Source organism: Betta splendens, chromosome 11 (assembly GCF_900634795.4).
Source record: "Betta splendens chromosome 11, fBetSpl5.4, whole genome shotgun sequence".
Lineage (NCBI taxonomy): Eukaryota > Metazoa > Chordata > Actinopteri > Anabantiformes > Osphronemidae > Betta > Betta splendens.
In genome coordinates this window covers 9,812,528-9,839,251 of record NC_040891.2, presented here as the reverse complement: position 1 = coordinate 9,839,251, position 26,724 = coordinate 9,812,528, and the positions used below count along the sequence as shown (strand labels likewise).

General features: G+C 49.1%; 4 protein-coding genes across 5 annotated transcripts in view; 1 reads left to right on the top strand and 3 right to left on the bottom strand.

The window, feature by feature from the left end:
• Positions 1-3,544: 3,544 nt before the first annotated feature.
• Positions 3,545-5,838, bottom strand: fam8a1a (family with sequence similarity 8 member A1a). The gene is made up of 5 exons (XM_029167668.3): positions 5,282-5,838; positions 4,952-5,072; positions 4,713-4,836; positions 4,215-4,354; positions 3,545-4,105 (listed from the first exon to the last, which is right to left on the bottom strand). Exons 1-5 carry the CDS (start codon positions 5,577-5,579, stop codon positions 3,961-3,963), a joined length of 828 nt encoding a protein of 275 aa, XP_029023501.1. The 5' UTR covers positions 5,580-5,838; the 3' UTR covers positions 3,545-3,960.
• A 5,264-nt stretch (positions 5,839-11,102) lies between these two features.
• On the bottom strand, positions 11,103-12,225 carry fabp4a (fatty acid binding protein 4a). Its single transcript, XM_029167544.3, has 4 exons — positions 12,068-12,225; positions 11,721-11,896; positions 11,531-11,632; positions 11,103-11,347 (listed from the first exon to the last, which is right to left on the bottom strand). Exons 1-4 carry the CDS (start codon positions 12,135-12,137, stop codon positions 11,294-11,296), a joined length of 402 nt encoding a protein of 133 aa, XP_029023377.1. The 5' UTR covers positions 12,138-12,225; the 3' UTR covers positions 11,103-11,293.
• Positions 12,226-12,839: 614 nt separating this feature from the next.
• On the bottom strand, positions 12,840-14,270 carry mrpl53 (mitochondrial ribosomal protein L53). Its single transcript, XM_029167545.3, has 3 exons — positions 14,118-14,270; positions 13,533-13,645; positions 12,840-13,048 (listed from the first exon to the last, which is right to left on the bottom strand). Exons 1-3 carry the CDS (start codon positions 14,210-14,212, stop codon positions 12,930-12,932), a joined length of 327 nt encoding a protein of 108 aa, XP_029023378.1. The 5' UTR covers positions 14,213-14,270; the 3' UTR covers positions 12,840-12,929.
• Positions 14,271-16,338: 2,068 nt separating this feature from the next.
• pag1 (phosphoprotein membrane anchor with glycosphingolipid microdomains 1) overlaps positions 16,339-26,724 on the top strand; it is a 28,187-nt gene continuing 17,801 nt past the window's right edge. The window contains exon 1 of one of the 2 annotated variants that reach the window (XM_029166160.3): positions 16,339-16,603. The gene's annotated coding sequence lies outside the window, so the exon portion shown is untranslated. Of the gene's footprint in view, positions 16,604-21,259; positions 21,375-26,724 lie in introns of those variants that run through there. The other variant, XM_029166161.3, reaches the window with a different exon arrangement.

Below are 26,724 nucleotides of genomic sequence, written 5' to 3'. Positions count from 1 at the left end.
TAGAGCGGGGAAGCGGTGAAGACGCCGCTGAGTGCAGCCGGCTGCAGATGCCAACATCTGTGATGTCCAGTGCTGTTCACGACGACCCACAGCAACCTCACACCAGCAGCCCCTCGGGGTAACTCTAGACCCAGACCCAGGTCTGTGGGGCACGCTCCCAGCAGGGGGAGCCAAGTGTTGGGTAACCCTAACCCTAACCCGGACTGGGCCCTGCTGCAAAGTCAGAGCAAGCAGCCGCTGGGCCGACGCCCTGCGAGCAGCCGTCTGCGCCGCGACGTGTCGAAATCCTCACATCGGCAACACATCTGAGCATTTCCAAAGCGGTGCCCGTGGGTGCGTCCCCGGTCTGATGTGGCTGCTTTCGCTTTAGTTTAGTAGTCGTGGAGGTTTACTGCATCTGCGTGCGTGTGTGTGTGTTGTGCAAGCGTGTACGTGTGAGAGAAGAGACAGTATGCGTGCAAGTTCACAAGAGGGAGAAGCAGAGGGCGGAGCCGTTTGTTGGGCAATGTGCAGCCGAGCAGCTGACAGAGCTGCCTTGTGCACACGCTTATTGCTCTGTCATCCAGCGCTCGCCACTTCCTCGTCTCCTCCTTCCACCCCGATATAGTGTAGTACTACATGCTCCACTTGACAGCTCGTGCCGAGGCAGCACATTCCACATTATTACTACTTCGGATGTCTGCGTGGGGATGGGCCGAGCCTCCTCCTCCTCCTCCTCCGCCTCCCCCTCCTCCTCCTCCTCGCAGGCTCTGAGAAGCCAGTGAGGAGCGTGGCCCGGAGAGCTGCGACCGCGAGGGCTCCCCCTGGTGGCCAACGCAGGAACTGCTCCTCTGGTGACGCGTAATCTAGGATTCAGCTCTGAAGGGAGGTTACATTTGCACATATTCCCGTTAGAGCGGCTGTTTGTTGCCTTTTAAGTCCTTCCTCTCCCTCACAAATCCGATTATGACTTTCCACAGTAGCATGTTCCCATTCATGCGTCTAAGCTGCTCTGAATGAAGTTCACATTTGACTTCCTTCAGCGGCCACTTGACAAATGCAAAATCTGAATATTAATGCGCATCCATTAAGGTAAAACCTACGACGCAGCAAATGCACAACTCACCTTCCCCCTGCAGCCTGTGGAAGCTGGACACGGCCCGTACAGCCCCAAGCCCCTGCGTGCATAGCGCTGAGTAAAGGTCAAGAGTATCAGCACCTGTTGTGTATTTTCTTAGTACTAAAATAAAGACAACTTGGGTTACGTGTGCGTAAACACGGAGCGCCGAGCGGAGCAGGGCGTCTCTTGTATAATAACCCCGTCGTAGTGAGGCTGGCTGAATTTCAATGGAGCTCTGCAGGGTTCTCCATCGCCTCTGGTCCCACGGCTCAAAGATCAGAGAGAATTTTCAAGCACGGTGTCCCTCAGCCTCCTCGCACCCGCTCCCTCCTCTTCCTCCTTGTTTCCCCCCGCTCCTCTTCCCGTTTTTGTGCGCTCGCCCCCTCTTCTCCTCACTCCGACTCCCTCCTCCGATCCTTTCCTTCCTCTCGGGCTTTTGTGTTTCTCTCCCCACTCTGTCTCCCTGTGAAATTTGTATTAGAGCCACTCGAGGCACAATTACTGCTAAGCCGCTCTCAGCTCCCTGGCAGAGAGAGCAACTCATGACTCTCAGCACAAAAACTTGCTAGTGAGGGACAAAATGCTGTGATGAACTTTTTAAATCGTGCACAATGGCTGACAAAATGTTTGGATAGTTTTTGTCTCCGTGCACAGTGATTATACAACAGAAAGCTCATTTTCTCACTGCCTCACAGCCATTGAAGCACTTTTTTTTCACTATATCGAACTTCTACAAGCCCAGAATTCATAGAGGATGTTTCACATTCATAATTCAGAGAGCGCATTTACATATGTTTTAACTCCCCATGCAGCTGTAGGTGCAAGGTAAGAGTTTAGCTCCAGATCCCGAAAGGCCAAAGTTTGGGAGGATTTCAAAAGCTCAAAACTAAAACTAGCAGAAACCCTGTGAATGGGGGCTGTGATTCGTGCCTTTACATCCGGGCTCGCGCTGGAGTGAGAAAGTTGGCATGAGACCGGCGATGATTACTAATTCATAAGGATTAATGGCTGCTATTTAAAAACCCACCACTCCGAGGAGAGCCGAGCGAAAGCGGCGTCTTCCTACTGAGACCGCGAGACAAAATGCGCCTCTGGCTAATCTTACGTGAACACAGCGCCGAAAAATCCAGCTCTGTAGCAAATTGGCAGTGGAGAGGCAGAAAAATGTGCTGCTGAAGTTACGCATTAGCTCGTGTCGGCTAAAGAAATTCTGAAGCACAACTTGGACCTTATTTTATTTGATGAACTACCTCAAATAACTGAGTTATAGTTATAGTTATATAGTTATAGTTCTAATATTTAATAAGAAAAATATTTAGTTGATGATTAAAATATATAAAACAAGAATTGTAAAAAAAGTTTTCATTAAGTGAACATAACTCATAAATCATCAACAGTCAAGAAGGGACTGTAAAGCAGTGTGAGTTAAAGTTAAAATAGAGGAGGTCTGTGTTATCATTTCATCAATCATACAGTTTAAATCAGCACAAATGCCAACATCCAGTAACTATGTCTATTTCTATCTTGTGTATCTGGGCCACACTGCTCCACACTAGTGATCTGTGCTGCCGGATGTCGCCCCCTTGTGGCGAGGAGTGGAAACGCCACGTTATCGCCTCTGGGAAGAAGCCTCAACATCTGAATGAAAAACATTTCCCAGTGTGGAGAAAGACACACAATTAAAGGTGTGTGCATGTGTGGTGTGCAGTCAGGACACGGCGTCCTCACGGTTGTAAGACTCTATCTTCTATCTGCTGGAATGAGCTCAGGACTTTTTGAAATTTTGACCTTAAGGTGCAAATCACAGTTACGGTTACCGATACGGTTGTATGAGGGTGTATGGTTTATTCAACGGGCCCTTAAATGAGAACTAATCCCTCTAATCCTGTATTTCTATTACACAGTGGCGTCACCCAGCACAAGAAAAACAAAACTCCTTTCTTAATGTGTTCGGGAAAACCTCTAAAGTTGCTGGTATCCATTCATGTTTCTCATTCACTTATTATCTGCTTAAAGGAAATTAGAGCTATTAGGATATTGCCAGATCAGCAGCGGTTTGTTCCACTTTGGGTTGATGAAAATGTGCTAATTCAAATGGGATGAGTAATAAAACCAGTATTTTATGTACACAGAGTCACAATAAACTCTTATGGCTGTTTTTCTTCATAAACAGCCTCAAAAAGATTGATTTACTGTGTTTTAGACATCATGAACACTTAGTTTAAGGAATAAACAAACTCCTGGTAGACGTGGGGGCGTCTGCAGTGATACAGTACGTGTGTTTGAGAAACAGCTGCCTGAATCTGAAAACAGGAAATGAAAATGGAGAATCGTAATGAGGGAAAGTTTTTCACCACAGCAGTCACCAACAATACTTCTTCAAATCACTCATAGGCACAAACAAGCATGGTGTTGTCCTTTAGTCTGACAGCAATCACTACAGTGTATTACCAACGTTTGATTGTTTATTAGCATGTTGAATAAAATAACATAAATAAAGAGGCTAACACTGTGTTATCCTATACACAACCACTATGTACAACAGTTTATGTTTACATAACGTGTATCAAACTATGCTCATAGTGTGGGGGAAAACAGATATTTGTAATTAGTCCATGTGGCCACTAGGGGGCGACAAATGTTCAAATCCAACATTTGAAAAATGTTTAAGCTTTGCAAACCTTAAAAAAAAGCACTTTAAGTGCGACGGCACAGTGAAGAGGTTTACAGGAGGTGCTCAGAGAATTTTCTGATATTCTGAGATATAATTAACATGAAAATTCAAAGTCAGATTTGCAAAACACAAAACGGGCCCGTGCACCAGTGCTGCTCTCAGGAGGCTCTGCACCCACGGGCAGCTGCTATGTGGCCCCTCTACGCTGGACGACTATGGTCCCTGCCACAATGTCATACACAGGCCTGTTGTGCTGGAAGAAGAGGACGGTGATGAAGACAGGGAAGAAGAAGGCAATGGAGAAGTTCTTATTCAAAGCCCGCACTGCAGAGCTGTGGACAGGATGAAACGAGGAAAGGCCTGTAAAGCTCCACTAGGAACAGTGTGGAGGAGCATCAGGGTCTGAACTCAGACGGTTCTACTTCATCAGCGTTTACTCACGCGGAGAGGGAGACGTTGGACGCTGGCACCACCAGGACCCGGTTGGGTCGGACCAGGGTGGTTGTGTCACATTTGACCACCCGCAGGCCGAGCAGGAACTTCCCGGGTGTGGCACCGCCGGCACCCCAGATGCAGAACATCTGTCGGAAGATGAAGAGGTTCAGTGATGACACAACAACTAAATGCAGGATGCAACTGCGGGAAATGATTTCCAGGTCTAAACATATAATCGAGGTCGATGGCCGGAGGAAACAAGGCAGATGGCATCACTCTGAGCCGAGGAGCCTGCGGGTCCCAGTGCTGCCTCCCTCCTGGGAAAAACAAGCCGCTGATGCAGAAGTCGAGCAGGAGACCTGATACATGACTTCATCTCTGGCAACGATGAATGCAGCATTGCATCAGTGTCCTCTCTGGGGAACGGTGTTGTGTTTTAGAGGAGCTGATTCTGACGGAGAGCACGGGTTCGTTATTTCTGCTGTGGCGACGTGTGCGACCCACCTCGTAGATGCAGACACACACCCTGTAGGCCAGAGCCACGGCCATCATCCTCTGCAGGTCCTCCATGGACGTGCTCTCGTCGATCTCCTCCACCACGAACTGGGTGATGAACTTGGCGGCGTCCCTTTGCAGAAGACGGCAGTGAGCGCGCGCCGGGGAAACAGTCCCACGAGAGGGACGCGACGGCGTGCACGGATGCAAACGCTCGCGCTCAGCTCAGGACGCAGAGCTATACTCACTTCATCCCGCTCAGGTGCATGATCCACAGCACAATGGTCGCCTTCACGCAAAACAGGATACAGAAGTCCACTGTTTCTGCCAGGAACCTCTGGAGAGGAGAGGGAATGTTGTACTCGTGCCCTGTGAAGCCAAAGTGAAGCGGAGAGTTGTTTGCATTGCGTTGCATTGTATTGCATTGTGCCTTGGGCTTAATGACCCACAACAATAAACTGCTTTGACTCTGAGCTGCAGCTGAAAAGAGGCACCTTGAGCACGTAAGCTTATTTACAGAGGGTTCTGCAGTTAAGCCTCCGTCACCCACACACAGCCGCACGCGCAGTCAGCGTTACCTGCCTGGCTCGGAGTCCCATCCCGCGGCTGCGCTCCCCGGCCGTCGGCGGCGCTCTGCACCGGCTGATGGGAGGAGGCTGCTGGATGCGGGAGGTCGTTCCAGGCTGCTCGGTCGAGACCCGGGAAGGCGGACAGAGCCGCCAGGCTCTGCCAGCTCCGCCCGCAGTAGTAGAGCCACATCCACTCCTGCAGCTGGGCGCAATATTCCGTCGTTGCCGCAGCATGGCGCCGCTTTGCGGGGGTTTCGGGAGCGCGGTCACCTGCCGTAGTGGGAAACATGTCCGAGCACCATCGCATGCTCGCGTAGAGTGTCCTCGGAAGCTTTTCGACGTCTGTCCCCAGTCAGGTAATCCCACCGGCACCGCGCGCCGGCTCCCCGCTGGGTGACACGGAGCAGCGCCGGGAACGCGTTTGCAAAACAAAAGGCTTTTATTTAGCAAGATCTCGACTCTTTCTCGTCCTTTAAATGAAAACTAAACTCTTATGTTTAGCATATGTTTATAAAATTTAGCGAATCAATGTTGCAGACGTCAGGAAACAGCGTCATCTTGTAGAACCCCCCCTATTCTCTAATAATGGTTTGACCCATTTAAAGGCCGTGTCTTATGGTCTGGAAAGGCGACACTTTCCAGTGTCACCACAAGGGGGCAGCAAAGGCCCGCACATTCAAATCCATAACAAACCACAGTCTGTGTTATATGTATTTTAGCTACGCACATATCGTGCATTTTATCTTGTACACTCGTACAAACAGGAAGTCTAACATGTCCGTCTCTCATTTTGATTTTGTGGGTCTCTCCAGACTTTTTGACCTTGGCATTCAGCCCGAAGCCGAACAAACATCTGGGTTCAGGAACAATTCGACAGTCTGCCCTGGAGGTCACTGGGGTCAGAAGCCCAAACGTCTGATAGAGCTTCTGTTGAGATGGTTTTATGTGACGGTGTCTTTCGTTGCGTAGCTCTCACCTGCGGTCCACCCCCCCCCTCTCCCCCTTTGTCTCCCGCTCACTTTCATTTTGCTCCCTCTCGTATCTGGGCAGAGAATTTGGGGGTGGTGGGGGTGGATTTGCTGACTGGACTGGCCCGGCTCTGGGGGTTAGGTGTTAGGTCTGCCGGCTCTAAAGATTGTGCCGGGTCCAGTGAATGGAGCCAGTGATGCGGACGCCAATCGGAGCCCAATGAATGTGATCCCTGTCGACAGAGGCCATACGATGACGGTGCCCAAAAGTCATCGGTCCCAAATAAAAGCTGCGTCCGGCAAATGCTGCCCCCCCCCCCAATAGGATTACTGCTGTGGAGGTCTGTGTGGGTGTGGGCGAGGCACACTGACAGTAGTGATGGCTGATTCATATGCACCTATTAATTCCATGATGCTGGAAATTACAATGAACATTTGGAACATATTGAAGCATAATAAGCACAACATCCCATTCAGTGCGTACAGCAACAGCTGATGTGGCCTCAGTGAGACAGAGAGTCCTGAGAATCAGGTTGCTGTGTCTTTGCAGGATGTGTAATGTGCCGCTAGACGTACACTAACGGAACAAGGCCACCAAACAACCCTAATTGCTCAATAACGCCTGTTACTCATTTTCTTATCCATTTTCTGAGACTTCCAGGAAAGAAAATGGTCCTTTTTGTGTCTGCAGTAGCATCTGTTGGGTCTGCAGGATGTTTGTTATGAACAAGGGAGGAGGATGCGATCCTGATCTCCACTTTAACAGGGGCTTTAATCAACTTCATCCGTAAGAGATAGAGCTTCAGGAGAAATGTTCCACGGTGAGAGATGAAAAGCATGCAGCATGCGAGTGGCCGGAGCCGGGAGATGGTGAAGAACACGGAGGATGGAGCAGCTGCAGGTGAACCACCTCCAGGTGGTGCAGCCCCTCCATGCAGCACTCGCCTCTTGTTCGCGTGGGAACTGGAGACTTTGAGCGTTGTGGCTTCTGTGTTTGTACAACCTTTAGGCCGACAGGCCGCCTTGCACCGCCACGCACCGCTCTGAGCCCAGAATGCAGTGATTTATCTGCGTCTGACTGTGTCCAGTGGGTCACAGGTTAAAGAAAGAAACAAAGCATTCACCAGAGAATATGGGGAAAGGGTCACCGGCGTCCTGATTGTGTGGGGAGGGGAGACGTCATGTGATTTCAGGAGGAAATTCAGAAAGAGTTTGTGAAATGATGTGGAAAAACTGGGGCTTTTAAAAAAATCCAAAACTGAGATAAAGTAACAACGTTTCACCGACTTTAAACTTGATGCACGTAAAGTGTGATCGGAGGGAAGTCCTCGCTAACTTTGGCCCACGGAGGAGAAAGGTCCCTCCTGGGACTTTGCTCCCAGTCTCACGGTGGATGTGCGGCAGTGGAGCCAATTAAGTGAATTCCGTGCGCTTCCCTGGAGCCCTGACAGGAAAACCCGAGGGGAGAGTCAGAACACGGCTCCTGGTCCCCCCCCCCCCCCCGTTCTCTCCCTCTCCTCATGTGCTTTCTGCACATACTCCTACGCTAACCCCCCCCCCCCCCCCCCCCCCCCCCCCCCACCCCATTGCATTGCTCATGAACCCACTGAACGTTTCTCCCACTCATCTGCTTAAAGTTGAAACTGCTGTTACAACAGGAGGGTTTTTTTTTCTCCCGCTGTTTCTCCGACTCCCTCTGGGGCCACGTTAGCACATGGTTTTCACACGCTCCGTCGTCCGAGCGGCGGCGGCTGCGGCTCTTTTCCTGGACGTTCCACCCCGTCCCTCTGGAACCTCCACCGTCTCCCTCTCCCGTTGCGCGGGGCGTGACTCGCCCTCGCTCGCCCTTCTGCTCTCCCTCAGGGCCGACAGGGCAGAGGTCGAGCCAGGAGTGCCCAGGGAGCCTGCTAGCTTAACGCGCAGCTGCGCGAGCTCCACACGGGCGTCGCCTCAAACAGCTGTAAACCTGTGCTAATAGAGATCTGCGTCGTTTGGTCTGCTGGTCTCAATCAAGCAGCGACTGTCGCCTTGGAGAGTGAGGATCAGTCAGTTTCCATCCAGCACCTGAAGGACCCTTTGGTCCCGCTGCTGTTTACAGGACGCTTGGAGAAAGGTCGGCCTGTGACTAATGGCTTCCGGTTTCCTCCTGCTTATCGGGGGCCGCCGTTATCTCTCCGGTGCATTGTGGGGAAGTGCCCGTGGCCTGCAGCCCGTCTCAGCGCGTCCACCAGGCCCACTTTCCTGATGGCGCATTGTTTATTTCACAAGTGTTTCCAAAGTTGAAGCCAAAACGCTGAGTGAAGTCAGCGATTAAACCAGGAACTGACTTTGGCCGCAGCTTCTGTTCGCGTATTTATAGCAACCGATGACACTGGAGCGGCTTTTTACCCATTTCTGGCCTTAAGACACACTTTGACCTTGGGTTGAGCCAACGCGCTGTGCTGCAAAACGCCACCTCTGCACGGCTTTGTCTCCATGTCGGCACAAGGTGCTCAGACCAGCTGCTGTATCGTCTGGCTCCAGTGAGCAAATAGTTCTTTTGGCCGCGCCTCCGCGTCCCAACGAGCCCCTCACTCCTTCAGATAATGAAAATGAGGCAAGTGAAGGTTTAGTCAGGTCCGTCTCCCAGCAGATTACTGATCACATGTCCAGTCACAGGAGCCACAGGAGGAGGAGGCCCCGGAGGAAACTACCGATACTTCCCGAGCCTTTTATTGGCCAAGCAGCTTTCTATATGTGTTTGCAATGGAAATGTGCAAGATGCCGGTACTCTCAGAGGAGCAGACGTAAACACGCCGCGCATAAAGGTCACCTTTGTGTTGCAGCTCTCTGGGGGGAACCATTGTGTAGGTTCTGGTTTGTATAGCCTCACTTTCAAGATGTCTTCCTCTGAGCTTCAGTCACTCACAGGAGGTCGACTCTGACAGGAACTCCTGCTGGGACGACTTGAAACGCTGATTATTGCTATTGTCCTCAAAGGCAGAAACGTATTTCCTCAAACTCACTGAAACACTCACATGTTGTCTCTAAATAGCGCGGACGGCGGCGATAAATAACTGAGAATAACTTGTCTCATTATCATTTAAAGGTCTATGCTGCAATCCTTGAGTCCCTTCCTGGAACCCCAGACATCTCCCTGACTGGTGGACGAGCAGCCTGTCTCTGTGCGGAGGCTCCGGGCACAGCTTGCACCGCAGCAGACGTCTGCTGACGAAACCACGCTCCAGTTTCGAGCATCGCTGCATCGCCAGCTCCTGCAGAACGGGAGCTCATCGCCCGGCAACCGCGGCCGCATGGGGCCTCCGACATAGTTCTGCCCAGCTCTTTAGTTGCCCTGGGAGACTGATCCTGGGTCAGCATCGGGCGCTGCAGGTCCTGTGGCGAGGCTTAAGGTAAAGCTGATGCACGTTCAACGTTTGCAGGGAACCAGGACTCGCGCTTCCACACTTTAACTGCAGCCCGAGCACAAGGCCGTTTCCCACAGCTGGAATTGGAGCTGCTTTTTCAGACTGCAGACGCAACATCAAACCACGATAAAAAGGCAATTTGGTTCACGCGGAGCCGCCGGGACATGAAAGGTGTTTGTGTTTGACTCGGTGTAAGTTGAGGACAAGCGGAGGAAGGGAGTGAACGCTGCGGCTCACGCGGGGCCTTTTCCAGATGTCCAGCGAAGGATGTGAGTTCAGTTGCTGCAGTTCGAGACAATCCTCCCCAACACAAAACAAGCCCAGTGTCAACACCGCACCTTTGTCGGTCGCGAAGCGCACACAACCTCTGCAAACAAACAGCGGCAGCGGTGGGGAAACACTTTCATCCTCGTGTCGCAGAGCGGCCGCGTCCTTTTAAAAAAGCTGACGTTTTCACAGCTTCTCTTCATCCTGTGGAGCAGCGACGTCTCAGCACAGAAACACTGATGTAACGCTGCCTTCAACAACCTCTCCCTCCCCGTCCAACCTGCTGGGCCTGAGGCTAGAAGAGGTTTTTCCAGCTGGGGAGAGCTCGTTGGTTATGAGCTCGAGGTTTCAGCAAAAAGCCGCGATTCATAGAGAAACGCAGAATTTAACCCGCTCGAGGCGCGGGTCAACGGGTCAGAAATCTCTCACAGGAAACTAAGCTAATTTGATCTAATTGGGAGAAACTGATGTCTGAGTTGAACCAGGAAGGTGGGAATCTGCCTCGTTCCCTGCGGTTTTCCAAACAAAGTGGCGGAGATGCCTGTGGATCACAAGTGCTGCACCTTTAAGCCAATGCATAGCAGATGTGAGCTCCTCTCTCCAGCTGTTACGTTACACAAACCATGTATGTGAGCGGTGGTGCTGCTCTGCTTAGAGTCCGAAGCCGCTATAGTCATTCAGAATTCCCTGAGTAAAAGAGAACGAGGTCTTTGGCTCCCGGTTCCACCTGTTTTGACCATTAGGGCCAATCATTTCTATGGTCTTCCTTTTCCCATCGTCGCCTCTGGAACAGACCCCAAAGAGAAACAGTTGACCAGCAGCCAAAGGGTGGAGACTACCCATAATGCTTTAGGTTTCTCCATGTACAGCAGCAGTGGGAATTGTTCAACAACCCAAAAAGGAAAAGGGGGAAAAACATTTCCTCACTGGCTCGCTGACCTCTCTGCATGATGCTCCAGACCCACAAGGGTTCACATTCCTCACACAGGCTGCATGGTCGACTGCTGTGACCTGAGTACTCAAAAAAAAAAAGCCTTTGTTCCAAATTTTTTTCCTTAACTCATATCGCTACCAAGCTTGAGCCTCTGATGTCAGGAAATCAGATAGCGCATTTTGTTCCCATTAGTCTTTTATGCAGCACGAGTCACTGACAGGAATGTCTCCAAGAAACCATTCAACAGTCAAACACATTTTTACACGTTTTTATTCAAACCACCACAAGACCAAATACGTCTGAGAACAGATTCACAGAAAGCAGGGTTTGGGCAACACAACGATAAAGAGCAGAACAAGCCATTACTTTAGGTTTGGTATTGCGCTCATTGAACTGAGCCCGTCATGCAGCAATGTACCCAACAACGTGCGCTGGGAAGAGAAGATCACGCCTCCTTCACGTAGGTCCGAACGGCGACCACTTCTCCCATTATGCATTTCTGGGGAGGAACAGAAGGTGTAGGAGATCAGCTGGTGAAGTGGTAGTAATGTCATGCTCGACGGGTGTAAATGTTAGATTTAATTTGGAGCCAATCAACAAAGTCGCTAAATTAAAAAGCACGTGCAGTAAAATAAAAGGGTTAATTAATTAACAGCTTCCCAATTAAGCGGCTCGTCCTCACCGCTACCAGTTTCCCGTCTGTGATCTCCCGCTCGATGTTAGTTTCCTTTCCGTCCCAGGTCTGTTTCTGCACCAGCTTGCCGTTCTCCAGGCTCATCACGGTCTGCAAGCACGCGCACACACACACAAACCAGTTACGGCCCGCGCGCGCACGCTGCGCTCGCGCCCGGCGGCCCTCGGGCCACACTAACCCTCGTCTTCCTGTCGTCGGCCGTGACCTCGTCGAACGGCTCGTTGAGCTTGAACTTGATCTCGGTGGTTTTGAAGGTGCTCTGAGACTTCATGCAAATAATCCCTTGGTCGTCCACGGACACGACCAGGTTGGGCTTGGTCCGGTTCCCCACCTGCCGGGTCGCAAAGCCCACACCTGCAGATGGCCAGAGGCAAATGGACCACATTTGAGATCGGTGCACGTGCGAACGCGAGAAATTAATATTGTAAACATGTATTTAATGTAAGCTAATTTAGCACGTCATTTAAGATGAAAATCACGAAACACATTCGCATAAAGCACTTCATTTACAAACAGTTCGCCTACCAATTGATTTCATGTAGTCGTCAAAGTTCTCGCTGGAAACCATCTTCCATGTTCCAACAAACTTCTCCATGTTTGCAGGTGATGTGGCCTCAGGAACAGCAGCAGAGTGACTCTGAATTCAACTGGGTGCGCTGTGTGAACGCGCTCCGAGCGTTCTTAAAGGGTCAGCCTCCGCGCGAGGATGCGCTGGGAACCAATCACAGCTTGCTACGTCACTAAATGGGATCTCAAACTCCCGCCCCTCGTCCTCAGACTCAGCATGTGCAAATAGTTGTTTTAATTTTAGGGGATACGTGCTTCATTTATGATTTGGTTGTATTATTCATGTATTTGTACGCTAAATCCACAGTTAGTTAATGTTGTTAGAAAAAACTTGAGAGGAAGATATTTTATGCCACAGCTAAATTATCCCCTTGAAACGGGCAGAAATAACTAAGGTCGCATAATGTAGAATATCTAATATATTATTTCTGCAGTTATGCTGCATCTAAACTTTCTGCTGTGTCAAAGTTTGGTAGCTTACACAATGCTCTCTTCTCTTTTATAATCGAGAAACTTGCACATTATGCAAGAACACAGTCTGGCCCTGTAGAACTGATATTGTGGTTAAGTTCATACTGGAGGCCAGAAGAAAACCATCTGGCAGGAAGAACTTGGAACACATTTGGGTCAGGAAAAGGAAGCACTGACTCCCCATCACGTCCATCCAATTGATGTCACACGACAATCAATATAGTGTTACTTCGGTAGCTCAAAGGTCAATGACAATAGAACAACTCAAATGCTTTTATTATAAACATCAGCAGATATACACAGATAAATACAGACAAATTCAATATAGATGCAGTCAACATGCAGGTCATCACTTTTTTGCTGCAACGTTGGCTTGTGGGTCCTTGGCTTTGCAGCGTGACTGAAACGCACTCAGCATCTCGCTGCTGGTCAACTTTGCTCCCTTCATCACAAGCCTGTCTCCATCTACTGCAAAAATGAGAGACAACGGGACAAAGGCTTGACTCATTATTGACTCATTTAACCCACAATGACTCTCTATATCAGGAACAAAAACGAAAAAGTTGACTCTGAGCAAATGTCAAGTAGGACACAATAGGTTTCCTCCACATCATGCTCTACTGACCTCTACCAAACATTCCTACCTTTGGTAAGCACTTGACTCACTGTGTGTGCACAATAACAAATATATGCAATAAAATAAACTTTTAAACTATTTTCCCATTTTAAGATTGGTATCAGATTTAATACATTTCTTAAACTGCTTGTCTCACACAAATAATACAGTGAACAGCCACACACCCACACAAGCAGCATTTTGTGATATACAGGTAAGTGTGTGGATATATAAATATTGTATTTCTAAAAATCTAAACATCTGGGGTCTACACCGAAAATGTAAAATCTCTGCATCAACCATACTCATGGCAATCACATGTCAGGTAATACTTACAGAAAGTAACATCAACTACAGGTTCAGACTGGTCATGTTTCACCGTGGGTACCACTTCACAGTTTATGTTGGTGGATCTCACCTTCTCTGAAGCCACAATGGCCAGAAACTCCCTGTGGGTCCAACCAGAAAAATAACAGTCATTACTACACAAAACCACACTAACATCAGTAGGTGATCCCACATAAGTGTCACATTGTGCTAAATGTGGGTTCACAGTTATAATATCATTTTAATTAAATTCAAGGTGTTCAATTTTAAGGTTGGGGATTATTATTTTGAGACAGTTTGTTGGAAAAGCATCTTTTCACAGATTAATGAGTCTCTAGCTTATTTTCATGTACAGATCTGTCACCTTGTTCCTTCAGCTCGTCCTCGCTAGTAACAAATACATAATGTGGGTTTATGACACTCGCAAATCGCTACATTCAAGCGGTCATTATGTCCGTTGCGAAAGTTAAAGGTTACAAAGGTGACAACAACACATCCTGCAGCCGTCGGCGGCAAACTTCCGCTTTAATCCGCACAACAGAGACACAACACGGCACTTCGGCGAACGAACACAACCTCTCACAAATTTCTTACCGCGTGGACCTGACGTTGGGCTCAAAGGGACAAAACTGAACGGCTATCTTCTTCACAGCCCTCAGCACCACGGCCGCTTTACTGGGAGCCGCCATGTTTCCTGCCGTGACCTCTAACCTCGACAACTGACTGACGTGTCGTGGCGCCGTTGGTCCACTAGGGGGCGCGAGAGGATAAATTAATCGCCGAAGCGGCGTCGGGAGAATAGATACTAGTATATTTAAATAAAAACAAAAACACTTAATGAGGCTTGTTTTGCATTTTGTGTTTAATATAGTATAGATTATGTGCAAATGCAAAATGCTTTTTAGTTTAGATGAAATGTGTCCAGACTGACAGCAGGAGATTCATCTGGTAAATAGCAGCCTTTTCTGTCAAGACTGCAGGTGTCTATAAAGTACAATCACACCTCTGCTCTGTAGACACATAGGTTCATTGCCTACATGACAGAGCTAATTAAAGCCAGCTCAGGAGGAAACTGACTGTGGCACCTTCCTGTAATCATCTGAAAAACAATGTCAAAGGACAGAATTACATTAGTAGAAAATGAGAGGAAGTGTCTGTCACACACTAAGTCAATAAAGGAGGTGCTGCTCTTCAAACAGACAATCAAACAGACACATCTCATAATGAAATGGACGAGATTGATGGAGAAGTGTCCCAGACAAAAGCCAATAAGACTATTATATCAGAAGAGGAGACGTACTGTATTTAAATTCTGGCCACATCAGCACTTGAAGCATGAACAGCTACTGCAAGTATGTGTGTCAGCATCAAATCAAAGGGACACTTAGCAACGTCTGTAAAGGGAGCTCTTCAGATTTGATTATCAAAGCAGAGACACCTGCTTGTTAGAGCTGAAGTGCATTCATATTCAGTATTTTTCTTCGTAAACTAATAATTTTCAGGTTAAATGATATGTTTTGATAAATATTTCTAAAGGGAGAGAGAAAACACGGCAGACTAATCAACCCATCGACACTTTTGAGCAAGACTTCAGTTCTTTGTTTGCACTTCCGATCTGTGTTTAGTATAGCGGGGTATTTATAGCCAGGCTGTTTTTCAGGGTGTGTGAAGAACAAATGTGTTATTCTCAGATCCACACACCCAAGCTTGCACACTTCAGCAGACCTCAAGTCTCTTTCCTGAATGCCCGACAGTCCGACCCAGCCTGTGACAGTTGGCTCTAAATTTAGACATGTAACTACTGCAAGGCAGAAGCATTTCCTATGCACACACACCCAACACCCACCACCCACATACACACGCTCAAACAAAAAAACTCTTAAGTGGCTGTGCTGTGTGCACCAACATATGAGGTGGGGGTGAGGTCAGACAGAAACAATGAATGCTCATGGGGACAGCTGACCTCAAAGGCAAGCAAACATGTCTTGGTTTCATATAAAAGCTCTGTGCCTGAGCACAATAATCTACCATTAAATGTTCATTTCATTGTGGAATTATCTGTCAAGGACCTAAGATGTGTGTTCTTTGTGCTATTAATGCCGTTAGAGGCCATGTTTGTAGTTGGTGGTTCAATGTGTCTCATTCAGAGAGTTCGTGCCCTGTTGTGGGTGATACCCAGTTTGAGAAAATGAATAATCATAAAATAATAAGTGTGAACACCCTCAGGGTTTCCTGGAAAATACTACAGCATAGTGCTGGAGAAACTCCAGACAAGGCGTCACTTAAGACTATTTATGCTCAAAGAGCAGCACTAGTATTTCTATTACGCTACTGAAATTGCTTCTCTGTAGCTCCCGAAAGAGCTGGCAAATTTAAAGTAGATGATCAGTGACTGAAACAATAAGTCAACTCAACTGTGTTAAAGTCACACTGTGCTGATTAAACAGAAAAACGTTGTATTCATAAATCTGTAAACACTTTCTTTGTTTAGAAATAAAACAATAACTCTTTGTGAAAACAAAACTAATTTCAATAAATTCTGTAAGTAGCAAAAACGGATTCATCCTAGCGTGCTTTAATGTAGCTTTGCAAGTAATAAACTATTTTTGTGTGTTTACTGTTAGGGCCACTGATTTTTTATTATGATGGTATTTAAACTTCATTTTTACATAAACTGAACAAGAAATACTAAGTTCCACCTTTCAAGTTCCACACACAATTCCCATGATCCTCTTCTTCTAAGCGTCTTTCGTTTCTAAGCGGTATCTTCAACTCGCCTCGACAGTCATTTAAAGGCCGACTACATTTCCCATGAAGCCCTGCGCGGCCGCTCGCTGACACTCCTCCTCCTCGGAGCGGCGTCCTGGCTGGCGGAGCTCAGAGCGGAGCAGACTGAAGTGAGCAGCTCCGCGCCTCTGATGTCCAGAAATGTGCGCAGGCTGCGGGACGAGGCGCATCCGTGTGTGAAGCGTCCGCGTCCACGTTACCGTCAGCGCCCAACGCAGAGCCGCGAGGAGCGAGCGGAGCCACTTCACCTCAGCCGCTCACTGAAGACTGCGCTTCGGTTTAGTCCTCCTCCGGTGAGTGACCGTCTCACACCGTCCGCGTATCTGCGGAAAAGTTGCGTTGATTGGTTGTGTTTACTTTTAATTGTGTTTGTGTGTGTGTGTGTGTGTGTGTGTGTGGGGGGGGGGGGGGCAACTTGACTGACACAAGTTGTGACTGCGGCAGCTTCAGTGGTTGCAGTACAGGCTGATAAGAAAAGCAGCGGTGACAGATCAGCTGCATCAGGGACTTGTTTCCTTTTCAGTAATTATTGAGCGGTGCATTTCTCTTGAATTTCCCGTTTATTGTACGTCTTTTTGAAAAAAATTGACCTTAATAGAATGATTCTGTTTGTTTGGGCTAACAAGGTCAAAGTCGCTGGTATTTTATTTTTTATTGACCGGGTGTTGATCTTCACAATTTCTTAACTACTTCATCATATTTAATAAGGCTGTACTAGAGGTTTATGACACACACACACACACACACACACACACACACACACACACACACACACACACACACACACACACACACAGTGCGTGTTGCAGACTTTCTGGCCTACAGCAGCTCTTACACATGACTTCACATTCACTTCATGGAACACAACTTGCACTTTGTGTTACCTCTCCCTGCGTCTGCTCCACTTCCCCGTGTTGTGATAATCATTAATGAACATGGCATTTCCTGGTCATCTTTGAATGGCGTACGTGATTAATAGTTGCCGACCGCTGTGCACAAACGGGACGCAGTGGGTCGAGCTTCATCAAACAACGACTACCAGAACCTCTGCTGCAGCACCTGTAGATTATTAACAGGGTTTTATGGGACCAGGGAGCTTTGGGTCGTGGCCTCCATCATCACAGTCTGTTAATACTGCAAAGCAAAGAACATTCAAAACAATGATACACGTACACATATGTTCCAGGAAGCTTCATTTATCATCAGCACAAACTCCACGAGTCTTTAGACATTTGCATGATCACAACTATTCCCTATTGAGGCTGAGCAGCTGCGTGAGCCTGAGCTCATTAGAAGGAGCCGACGGACGGACCTGAGCCGGACCCGCTCCGTCTGACTGACTGCAGCCAAAGTAAAGCTTCATCACAGGCTGTCAAGATGTCATTTAGCCGACTACACACATTTCACACTCACTTAGGCTTCAGCGAGCGAGAAGCTCGTCCCCCGTCGGCGCCAGGCAAACAACGCCGCGCCCCGCGTTCTGCAATTACCCCGTTTGGCACCTTGTCCATCGGAGACGGGCTCCGCGGGGATTTGGCCCCCGGATCGAGTCTGAAGGAGCCGCGCGCTGTCAGGATCGCTCCGGACTGAGCTGGACTCAGGAAAAGCGGGAAATGAGATGAAATATGAAGCACAGCCCGTGTAAACGTGTAAACGCCTTAATGGAAATAACAGTGCAGAAAGCTGGCGTGTCCTCAGTCGACTCAATCCTCGGGTTTTACCTCAACATGAGGAATGGGGGTTTTGAACTTGCTCGTGTGGTTTTAAATTGAAAGAAGTGCATCAGAGCTCCCGAGCGGAAGGCATCGGTTCTGTGGGTTGATGCCGTCGGAGCGAACCGTCCAGGAAAACACTGTGAAATCTGCAAAGAGGGAAAGAGACGCGATCCCCGACTCTCAACTCGAACCGCCGAGAATGTCTCGTCTTGTGGGCCGGCGAAGATTAAAGCGAGGAGCGAGTGGGAGAGGTTCAATCAGACGGCGAGGTGGCGACTGAGACGCAGCCTGACGTGCAGTAATGAGGCGAGGACATTGATCTGCAGTGCATCAGCTGGGTCGCTGCAGCTCCTCACGGTCGCCCCAACACCCTCCGATTGATTTTTCATTTGTTCTTCGCGGCGTGGAGGGAGCTTGTTATGCTTTTTGTGCAGGTTATTAGAGCACCGAGCGCCCGTCTTCCTCTGAAGAGACGCGGCCGCGCAGTCATCGAAGCAGAGTTCAGGAACCAGCGCGTGACGGAGGCGACGTCGTCAGAGCTGGGGGTTTTTTTTCACTGGAGCGAAACGAGTGGAGCTGCAGAGGCCGCGATCGCGCTCACAGGCCCCTGTGGTGTCACCAGGTCAGATCAGATACACGCGGGCGTGAGCTGCTACTCTGTGTGTGACATAATGTGCGTCCACATGAACACGCTCCCTTTCTAGTAAGTGGCAACACCTCTGAAAACCAGCTGAGCTCATTATGTAAGAGAAGCGAGCTCAGGAATGTGTGTGTGTGTGTGTGTGTGTGTGTGTGTGTGTGTGTGTGTGTGTGTGTGTGTGTGTGTGTGTGTGTGTGTGTGTGTGTGTGTGTGTGTGTGTGTGTGTGTGTGTGTGTGTGTGTGACTTGTTTGTCCGGACGCACCATAGCACCCAGAGACTCGCTCAAATGTCGTGCAACCTGAAAAGTCGCATACACTCGTGGTGAGCTCGACCCGACGATCCGTCACAGCTTCATGGATCTTTCAATTATTAGCATGTAGCAAGTTCAAGAGTGAATGAGAGTCATTTCCAAGAGGCTCGTCGTGTCATCTCACCTGCCCCGTGGTTTGTGTGTCTCCAGGAGGAATGGCCCGCTTTAGATAAACCATGTGACTCACTCGGATCAGCTGATTGCGCGGCTTCAGGTTTGCATATGAAGCGCTGCTGCTTCTCGCTCTTAGAGTCCAGACGCCACGACTGTAGGAAAATCCTGCCAGCAGCACGAGCAGCAGGGCGGAGGTATCGTTTTAGCTTTGCCCGACGCCTCAACACCCTCAGAGCATCTGAAACGTGTCGGACCCGTGTGAATAAGCGGTGATTAACAGCAGGTTGGAGGTGGCGGGCAGTAGATACGGGTGGATGAACAGGGTGGATACAGACTGTCCCCTCTCCTGGTGTAAAGCACTGCTGAGGCAGCGCATGCACACACACACACACACACACACACACACACACACACACACACACTGCAGAGGTGGGATGCTGTAATGTCACCCAGGGGGAGGATCCTCGTCTCACAGTCTGCTGACTAAATCACTGCAGGGAGGCTCCACACACACACACACACACACACACACACACACACACACACACACACACACACACACGTGCACGTCCTGAGCCTCATCAGTATTCTGTAAAGTTTTGTCTTTGCGTGAGCGGCGTCTTCATTTTCAGGTGCAGCGGGTTCTGGAGGCGCCAACGCCTTCGTCTTTGCTCCGTCTCGTCCTCTGCAGCTCGTCTCTGCCTGAATAAACCACAGAAAGCGTGGAAGGCGTGAGGAACTCACGCCGCACTGAAACAGCCCGTCCCGTCTGCTGCTAAGGTCACTGTGATCACATGTTCGACATCATGTGTTCAGAGCCAAACAGAACAGCTGCTCAGGGACAGTCGAAGCGGAGACAGAGGGAGGATTGTGGGTCAGTGTCTGTGTGTTCAGCCATGTTGGCGCTGTATAAACGGAGCGTGCAGCGGGTCGGCGCTCCCTCAGCCGTGAAGGATGGGCCGGCCTCAGGACCGGTTCTGATCATGGATGATGCTGCTCCATCCCTCTCATTTCCGCTCCTCTCTCCACCACGGCCTCCTGACTCCCCGTCCTCAGTGTTGCTCCCTCCGCGTCCTGAGCAAAATAGGAAATGCCCCCGTTATCTGCATGCGCCGGCGTATTAACGTAAGTCGTGGGCAAACAAGGCGTGGGCGCTCTCCCCGTTTCATGTGCTCACTGATAAAGCGCAGCAGCACACGCACGGCGGGCGCCAGGTTTACACAGTCTGTGTGTGAGGAAACGTGGGCAACGCCACATTGAACATCTCCCTCAAATGAGCTTCATGTTGGTTGGACGCAGGTTAGAAAACATAGCACAATATACTGTAACTATATTTTCTAGTTGCCAAGGTAACGTCTTCAGATCACTCGGAACAACAGTTAAATATATTTGGTAAGAATGGTTTATATTGACAGACTGCTCTTTGTATGTCACTCAGTGGTGACCGCGCCCCATGAAAACGAATTTACAGGATCTTTGTCTTTTATTTGAAATGTACTTTTACAGTTTTACTAAAACAATGCTAGATACATTAACTTCCTAAATTCCTTGTAATCTTTTTGATCAGCAGCTTGTGGCTCTTCCCTCACTTCATAATAAAGGAAGTGACTCTGATTTCTGAGTATTATTGCGCTTTAAAGCCGCCATGTGACCCGTACGGAGGAAATCACTGTCCAGTTTCATCCATTTTGCTCCAGAGAGTGGTCTGCAGCCTGATTGCAAATGACTGTTTACTGGAGGGACGGCGTTTGTTAATGGGATTTAGGCCTTATGTCATCGCGCGCATCTGTGTGTGTGTGTGTGTGTGTGTGTGTGTGTGTGTGTGTGTGTGTGTGTGTGTTTATACAGTTTTTATCATTACAGTGACGCTGAGGAGGATGCACATGTTGTGCGCGCTCTGAAATGAGCGGACTGTGTTCTGCTCTCATGAGGGGAATTGAATTTCTGTGTCCCTCTCCGCAGTTCCCACTCCATCCTCCTCCTCCCCTTTCTCCATCTTTGTCAGAGCCCAGCTCTGACTTTGAATAGGCTGTTTGTTTGCCTCTGCTGGCTGCGTGTAAATACGTTTCACTATCCAGGATCGGACAAAGGCAATAACAAAACGAAAAGGAAGGAAGAGGGAGAAGGGGGAGAGGGAAACACACAGCGAGAGAGAGAGAGAGAGAGAGAGCGAGCGAGAAAGAGGTGCACAGATAGAGAATTAGAGAGATCTGAATGAATGAGTAAATAGAAATAGAGAAAAGATGTTCGAGCCAAGTGGAGGAACAAAGAGGGGATTGTTGAGGTAAGCGAGGGGCCTTTTCGTATTCTGGACGGTCGATCTGTGATGTGTTTCTTAGATTCCCTGATGAAAACCTGTTTTACAGACTAAGTGATTCATCAGTGTAATTAATTCAGATAATTCAAATCATAGCTGCTGTCGGTGGAGCCCTGGAGTACAATGGGCAGAAGTAGATGTTGCAGAGATGGGAGAGTATGAGGAAGGTGGGTCATGTAATGCAGTTGAACCCCGGCCGCTTCACTCAGCGCTGTCAAAATGCTTATCTGTGGCTTATTTCTCCTTCAAAGCCGCGTGAGGCTGTGAGGGGAGCAGACGGGGCTCAGTCTTGAAAAATGCCAACAAAGGCCAAACACCCAAGTTGTGTTGCGGGAGCGGCACCGTTTTTTATCCTGGTGAGAGTGGCTGTTTTGACACGGAGATGAAAAGGGAGGATGGGGATGAAAGTTGTTTGCTTTGCAGCTCGTGGCGCCGAAAGTGATGCGGTTGCCAGCGAGCGAGCGAGCGAGAGAGAGAGGGACAAGCGACGAGAGCCCCGGCACAGCAGGGGGCCGAGTCGCGGCGCACGCGACAGCGACATGAAATGGGTTTGAGGAGTTCCCTTTAAAACACAGAGGGAGACGAGCGAAGGAATGTTTGAGAAGCGGAGGACAAGGAGATGAAAGAGGAGTAGAGGAGGGGAGGGAAGTGGAAAATAGGAGAGGACGGATAAATGAGGAAGGAGGGGAACCCTGCAGGAAGAGGAGGTGCAGCTCAGGCCCCGGAGTCCGAGAGACGACGGCCCTTTGAGGATGATGAGAACAGTTGAACTCTATTAGAAGTTGCATATTGTGTTTAAGTTTGGGCTCAAGTTACGATTCACTCCTGTTTTTAGATGCAGAATAATGGAGTAGAAACGAGAGGATGGAGCTAAGGGTGAGGAAAGAAACGGGGGAGGAGGAATTTAGGGAAAGGAGCCAATGGCCAAGCTCCGACAGGCCGGAAAATAACAGCGGGAAATCCAAGCTGTAATCAGATTTACTGGACTTAATTCAGCAGACATAACACACTCAGACATTCCTTGTGGTTTTTCATGTCAGTCTATGAGATGTGGAGCTGGTGGAGACTCATAGATGGAGGCGTCCCGTGCGATGGAGGGCAGGCTCGTCCTCACACGCCAGCGCTGTATTTGCTCATTGCGACGCTGCACACACACACACACACACACACACACACACAAATATAAACAGACTTGTGGTAATAAACACAGACGTAGTCATAAATCGGTTAATTAAAGCTTCACTCTGAGCAACACATGGGGCTGAGGGATTAGCGTCGACTGCTACGCAGGTTATTTCGGGCTCTTTTCAGCCACATAATGCCTCGTAAAACGCCAGTTGGGTTTGGCCCCGGCTTCGTGTCTGACTTCCAGCAAATGCTACTTGTTTCCACTGCACATGACAAACGAGCTGCAGCCGACACCACAGCGAGATCAGATTAGTTCAAATCTGTCTCTTGTGCCTTGGCTGCATTTGTCGTTCTCCCGCTAGAAGCCAGCCGTTCACGCGCATACGGCCCTCGGCCTCAGCCTCCACAGCAGCTAATCACTCACAGGCCTCTCATTGCGGGCTAATGACTCTGCATCACGCGCGCGCGCCGCCGTGCACGCGCCGTAGATGGCGGCGAGCAGCGCATCCCCTCACCCTCCCGCGGCGCCGTCTCCAGCGCTGCTCCAGAAACTTCACCTCTCGTTTGCTGTGACGCCGCGGCCGCCGGTTCGCTGGGGCTTCGGAGGAGCCGACGTGGGCAGCTGAGCGAGGAGAGGAGGCGGTGGTGCTTCTGTTTGCGGTGGGGCTCGTGCACGTTATGAAGGGTTGACCTGAGCAACGTGAGGGTTCGCCCTAAACACACTTTGGAATTGTCTTGTAGCAGGTGATGAATTGCATGGATAGAATAACAGCATTGATTTTTCTTTTCTCTATGTGAGGTAGTGCATTGACTGTCTCAGTAACTCAATCACTTGCCTGTGTGTGTGTGTGTGTGTGTGTGTGTGTGTGTGTGTGTGTGTGTGTGTGTGTGTGTGTGTGTGTGTGTGTGTGTATACAAGCACAGCCTTGTAGTTGTGTTCCTGTTGACGGTTTGTTTTTGTCTCGTTGCGTGTGCGTGTATGGAAAATGCTTCTGCTTTATGAAAATGATGTTGTGTCGTGTTGTTTTTTTTGGTCTGTGCATCTGAAATTTCTTGGCAACAGGCACGTGGGGTCCTGAGTTCTGCTCTTTCTGCTCATTGTTAAGGCCCTGTCGCCCCGGGTTACGGGGTTGCTAGGGGGATGCGTGGACAGACTGGCATCACTCAAGCGCCTGCTTGACATGTGGCTGCCTGCATCCTGCTCTTTTTCTCCAGCATCCTTCCTTTGTGTTGTACCTGGAGAGAGTTGGCAATTGATTTTACTTGACTCCGGTTTCCAGATGTTGATGCACTTTAATATTTATTTAAACTGATAAAGCAAATGAACAGCTTCTGGAGTATTAGTTGATTGTGTTGGCTGATATAGAACCATGCTACTGGTTTCCAGTTTTTTTCATTCTCAGTCAGATGCTAAATGATGATCAGTGTGTATTTTGTTCCTGTGTGATGTATAACAGGGTCTTCTCTGTTCAAACCAGGAAGAACATTAACTCTGTTATTCCTCTTATAGGTCATTTACATGTACTTCCCTTTTTCCAGTGCTTGTGTGTCTGCAATGAACTCCTTTTAATAGGCTACAGAGGTGATCAACGATGGGCAGTTTAATCAGAAGGAGTGATACTGACTTACCCCTTAAAAATATGAATATCATCAGTACTGATGCATATCTGTAAGATGTTTATGCTGAACGTACAGTGCAGCCCTTCGCTGTTTATTGTTATGGTGGAGTGCCTATAATCATGATGTCCCTCTGGGATGGATATTGTTCTGAGCTGTGGTCGAATTGTGTGTTTGTGTCTGAGGGCGAAAGAATGAGGGAGAGGAAAGGAGTGGAGAGGTCCGAGGCGCCAGCGAAGAGGATGCGTCTGGCAGCTGTGACATTTTTCAGAGTAAAGGATTATAAAAAAATTACAACAAGAGGACGTGTGTGTGTGTGTGTGTGTGTGTGTGTGTGTGTGTGTGTGTGTGTGTGTGTGTGTGTGTGTGTGTGTGTGTGTGTGTGTGTGTGTGTGTGGAGCCCACTCATCGTCCAGCTGCCGGTGACTCGCCACTGTGGCATCTGCAGCAGCTGCCTCAGCTTGAGTCACAGTTTACCTGAGACGCGGCCGCTTCGGTTGCCGCGTGTACAGCAACGCTCTCATGCTGCACTCCAGTGTTGCTGCGCGTCGACCGAGGCTCCTCCAGCGTCGCCCGAGCTGCCAGCGTGCATAGTCATCTTTACGACGCATGCCTGGGCTGCGGTAAGCAAGCTGCCGCGGTGTCACCCCGACGACATGCAGCTGTGCGCAGATGTGTGGCTACATGTCGACAGCATCATATCATGGCAGAGCTGAGGCCCATTCACCAAACACTCCACTCAGGTGTGTGAAGCGATCTATGAAGCTCATTGAATCTCTGTCGGGACCGACAGCTGGATGCATTGATAAATTATTCATAGGCGAAAACGCAGATGAATAACAAGAGCCTCTATTGTGGCAGTGTTTTACATTTTACAAACACAAATCCCAGCTAAGTAACTTCTTATATGACAGATTCTCCAACGTACTGCTATTCAGCGATTCCCTCAGGGTGAAGTTGACTTTGCGAGTTTCCTGCTGTGCTTCAGTAGTCGAATCGTGTCTTCTTCTGCTTCCCTTCCACTCAGAAACTCTTTCATTTCCTGTAGAAGTCGCACAGACGGAGGTTTAGGCTCCAAACATCTGTTATAACTTCCTCAGAGTCGACAGATCTTTACATCAAAGTGTGAACGATGAGTTCCCCCCTTAAAATGTTAAACGTGTTTTACACTCGTTTTCACACTAGATGCATGATGTGGTTTCACGTTCGCCCAAACGATGACTCTTCTCTCCAAGGCCGATCCAGTGACGTGCGGAGGCGGGGGTCTCACCTCGCCTGACAGAACCATGACGTGACTAAAATGAAGTAAATTAAAAATACATTTCTGCCCATTTATCTGTTATACATGGTATAAAATAACCTAATCTCATTAATTTAATTCACTGTTTTTGCGCCTTTCGCTGCCTCGGCCACACAAACGCACACACATGGACCGTCTCACTGGCGTCCTCTTAGCAGAACAATGGCCGCGGTCGCCTGCAGGAGCCCGGGCTTTCCACTGGACGAGTCCACAGGCAGAAACACAGGAAGTTAGCTGCTGTTTACTCTCGCTGGTCTAGACTGGTTCCCCCCGTGGATTCCTGACCTCTAAGGAACGAGCTTTCAAGGTGCTGATGCGGGTTTCATTGTTTGTGGCACTTTTGAAGTGAAGCTGCGTTTGACCCATTTGTGGCCCCCAGGACCGAGTGCTGGTGGCGTTAGAGCCGCAATAATCCCCGGGCGACCCAGAAAGTCATTTGGAGAGCAGGTGGTTATGTGGGACACGGGCCTAATGACACAACAATGGCGTCGTATGGCTGAGAAAGTGTTAACGGCGGCTGCATTGTTGGAAACGTTCAGACGCTGATGAGAAAAGCAGCATCAGGGGAAATAAGAGCCGTCATTGGACGAGTCTGAACAAACTCTCTCTCTCTCAGGATTAGACCAACGCATTCGTATCTGTGTGTGATTCTCAGCTCAGGGATGATGGGAACAAAACGTTTCTATTCCATTACTTCCCTTCACTCGCACAGGAAGTTCAGCGCGCACCAAAAGGATGAAAGTTCATAGTATTTCCCAGCATGCAGCTGAACCCTGGCGTCCTCCCATGGGGCCTTTGGGAGGACGCGGTCGGGGACCGAGGTGGTGAACCAAGAGGACGTTCCCAGCAAATGGCTCCGTTCTCTGGGGCGTCTTGTCCCAGTTGTGGTTTTGTGTGTGTGTGTGTGTGTGTGTGTGTGTGTGTGTGTGTGTGTGTGTGTGTGTGTGTGTGTGTGTGTGTGTGTGTGTGTGTGTGTGTGGGTGGTCTGTTTACATTCCACTGATTCCTTTTGGGAACCTTGCTCTCCGTCCTCTCTTGCCGTCCTCGTTCGCCTGGGGAGGCACGCGTGTGCTCTCGGGGTATTTTTAGTTCCCACTAAATTACAATTGGCCCCAAACTTTACTCCCTCACAAACACACACATCCTGAAGCATTGATTAACCTTGAAGCAGCTCCTGTTTGTTTAGATGCAGTCCGTCTCAGTTCATCATCCTGGTGTTAGAAATAAAAAAAGACTTCTAGGAAATTTTCCACATCATAATTGTCACAGGAA

Coding starts and splice junctions, on each gene's coding strand:
- fam8a1a (XM_029167668.3), bottom strand. CDS start 5,579: ATGCGATGGTGCTCGGACATGTTTCCCACTACGGCAGGTGACCGCGCT. Junction 4,837..4,951: donor ATGCACCTGAGCGGGATGAA/GTGAGTATAGCT, acceptor TCTTCTGCAAAG/GGACGCCGCCAAGTTCATCA. Junction 4,106..4,214: donor TCCAACGTCTCCCTCTCCGC/GTGAGTAAACGC, acceptor TCCTGTCCACAG/CTCTGCAGTGCGGGCTTTGA.
- fabp4a (XM_029167544.3), bottom strand. CDS start 12,137: ATGGAGAAGTTTGTTGGAACATGGAAGATGGTTTCCAGCGAGAACTTT. Junction 11,897..12,067: donor CGACTACATGAAATCAATTG/GTAGGCGAACTG, acceptor GGCCATCTGCAG/GTGTGGGCTTTGCGACCCGG. Junction 11,348..11,530: donor CAGACGGGAAACTGGTAGCG/GTGAGGACGAGC, acceptor GTTCCTCCCCAG/AAATGCATAATGGGAGAAGT.
- mrpl53 (XM_029167545.3), bottom strand. CDS start 14,212: ATGGCGGCTCCCAGTAAAGCGGCCGTGGTGCTGAGGGCTGTGAAGAAG. Junction 13,646..14,117: donor CCCAACGTCAGGTCCACGCG/GTAAGAAATTTG, acceptor TTGGACCCACAG/GGAGTTTCTGGCCATTGTGG. Junction 13,049..13,532: donor TGTAGTTGATGTTACTTTCT/GTAAGTATTACC, acceptor TCATTTTTGCAG/TAGATGGAGACAGGCTTGTG.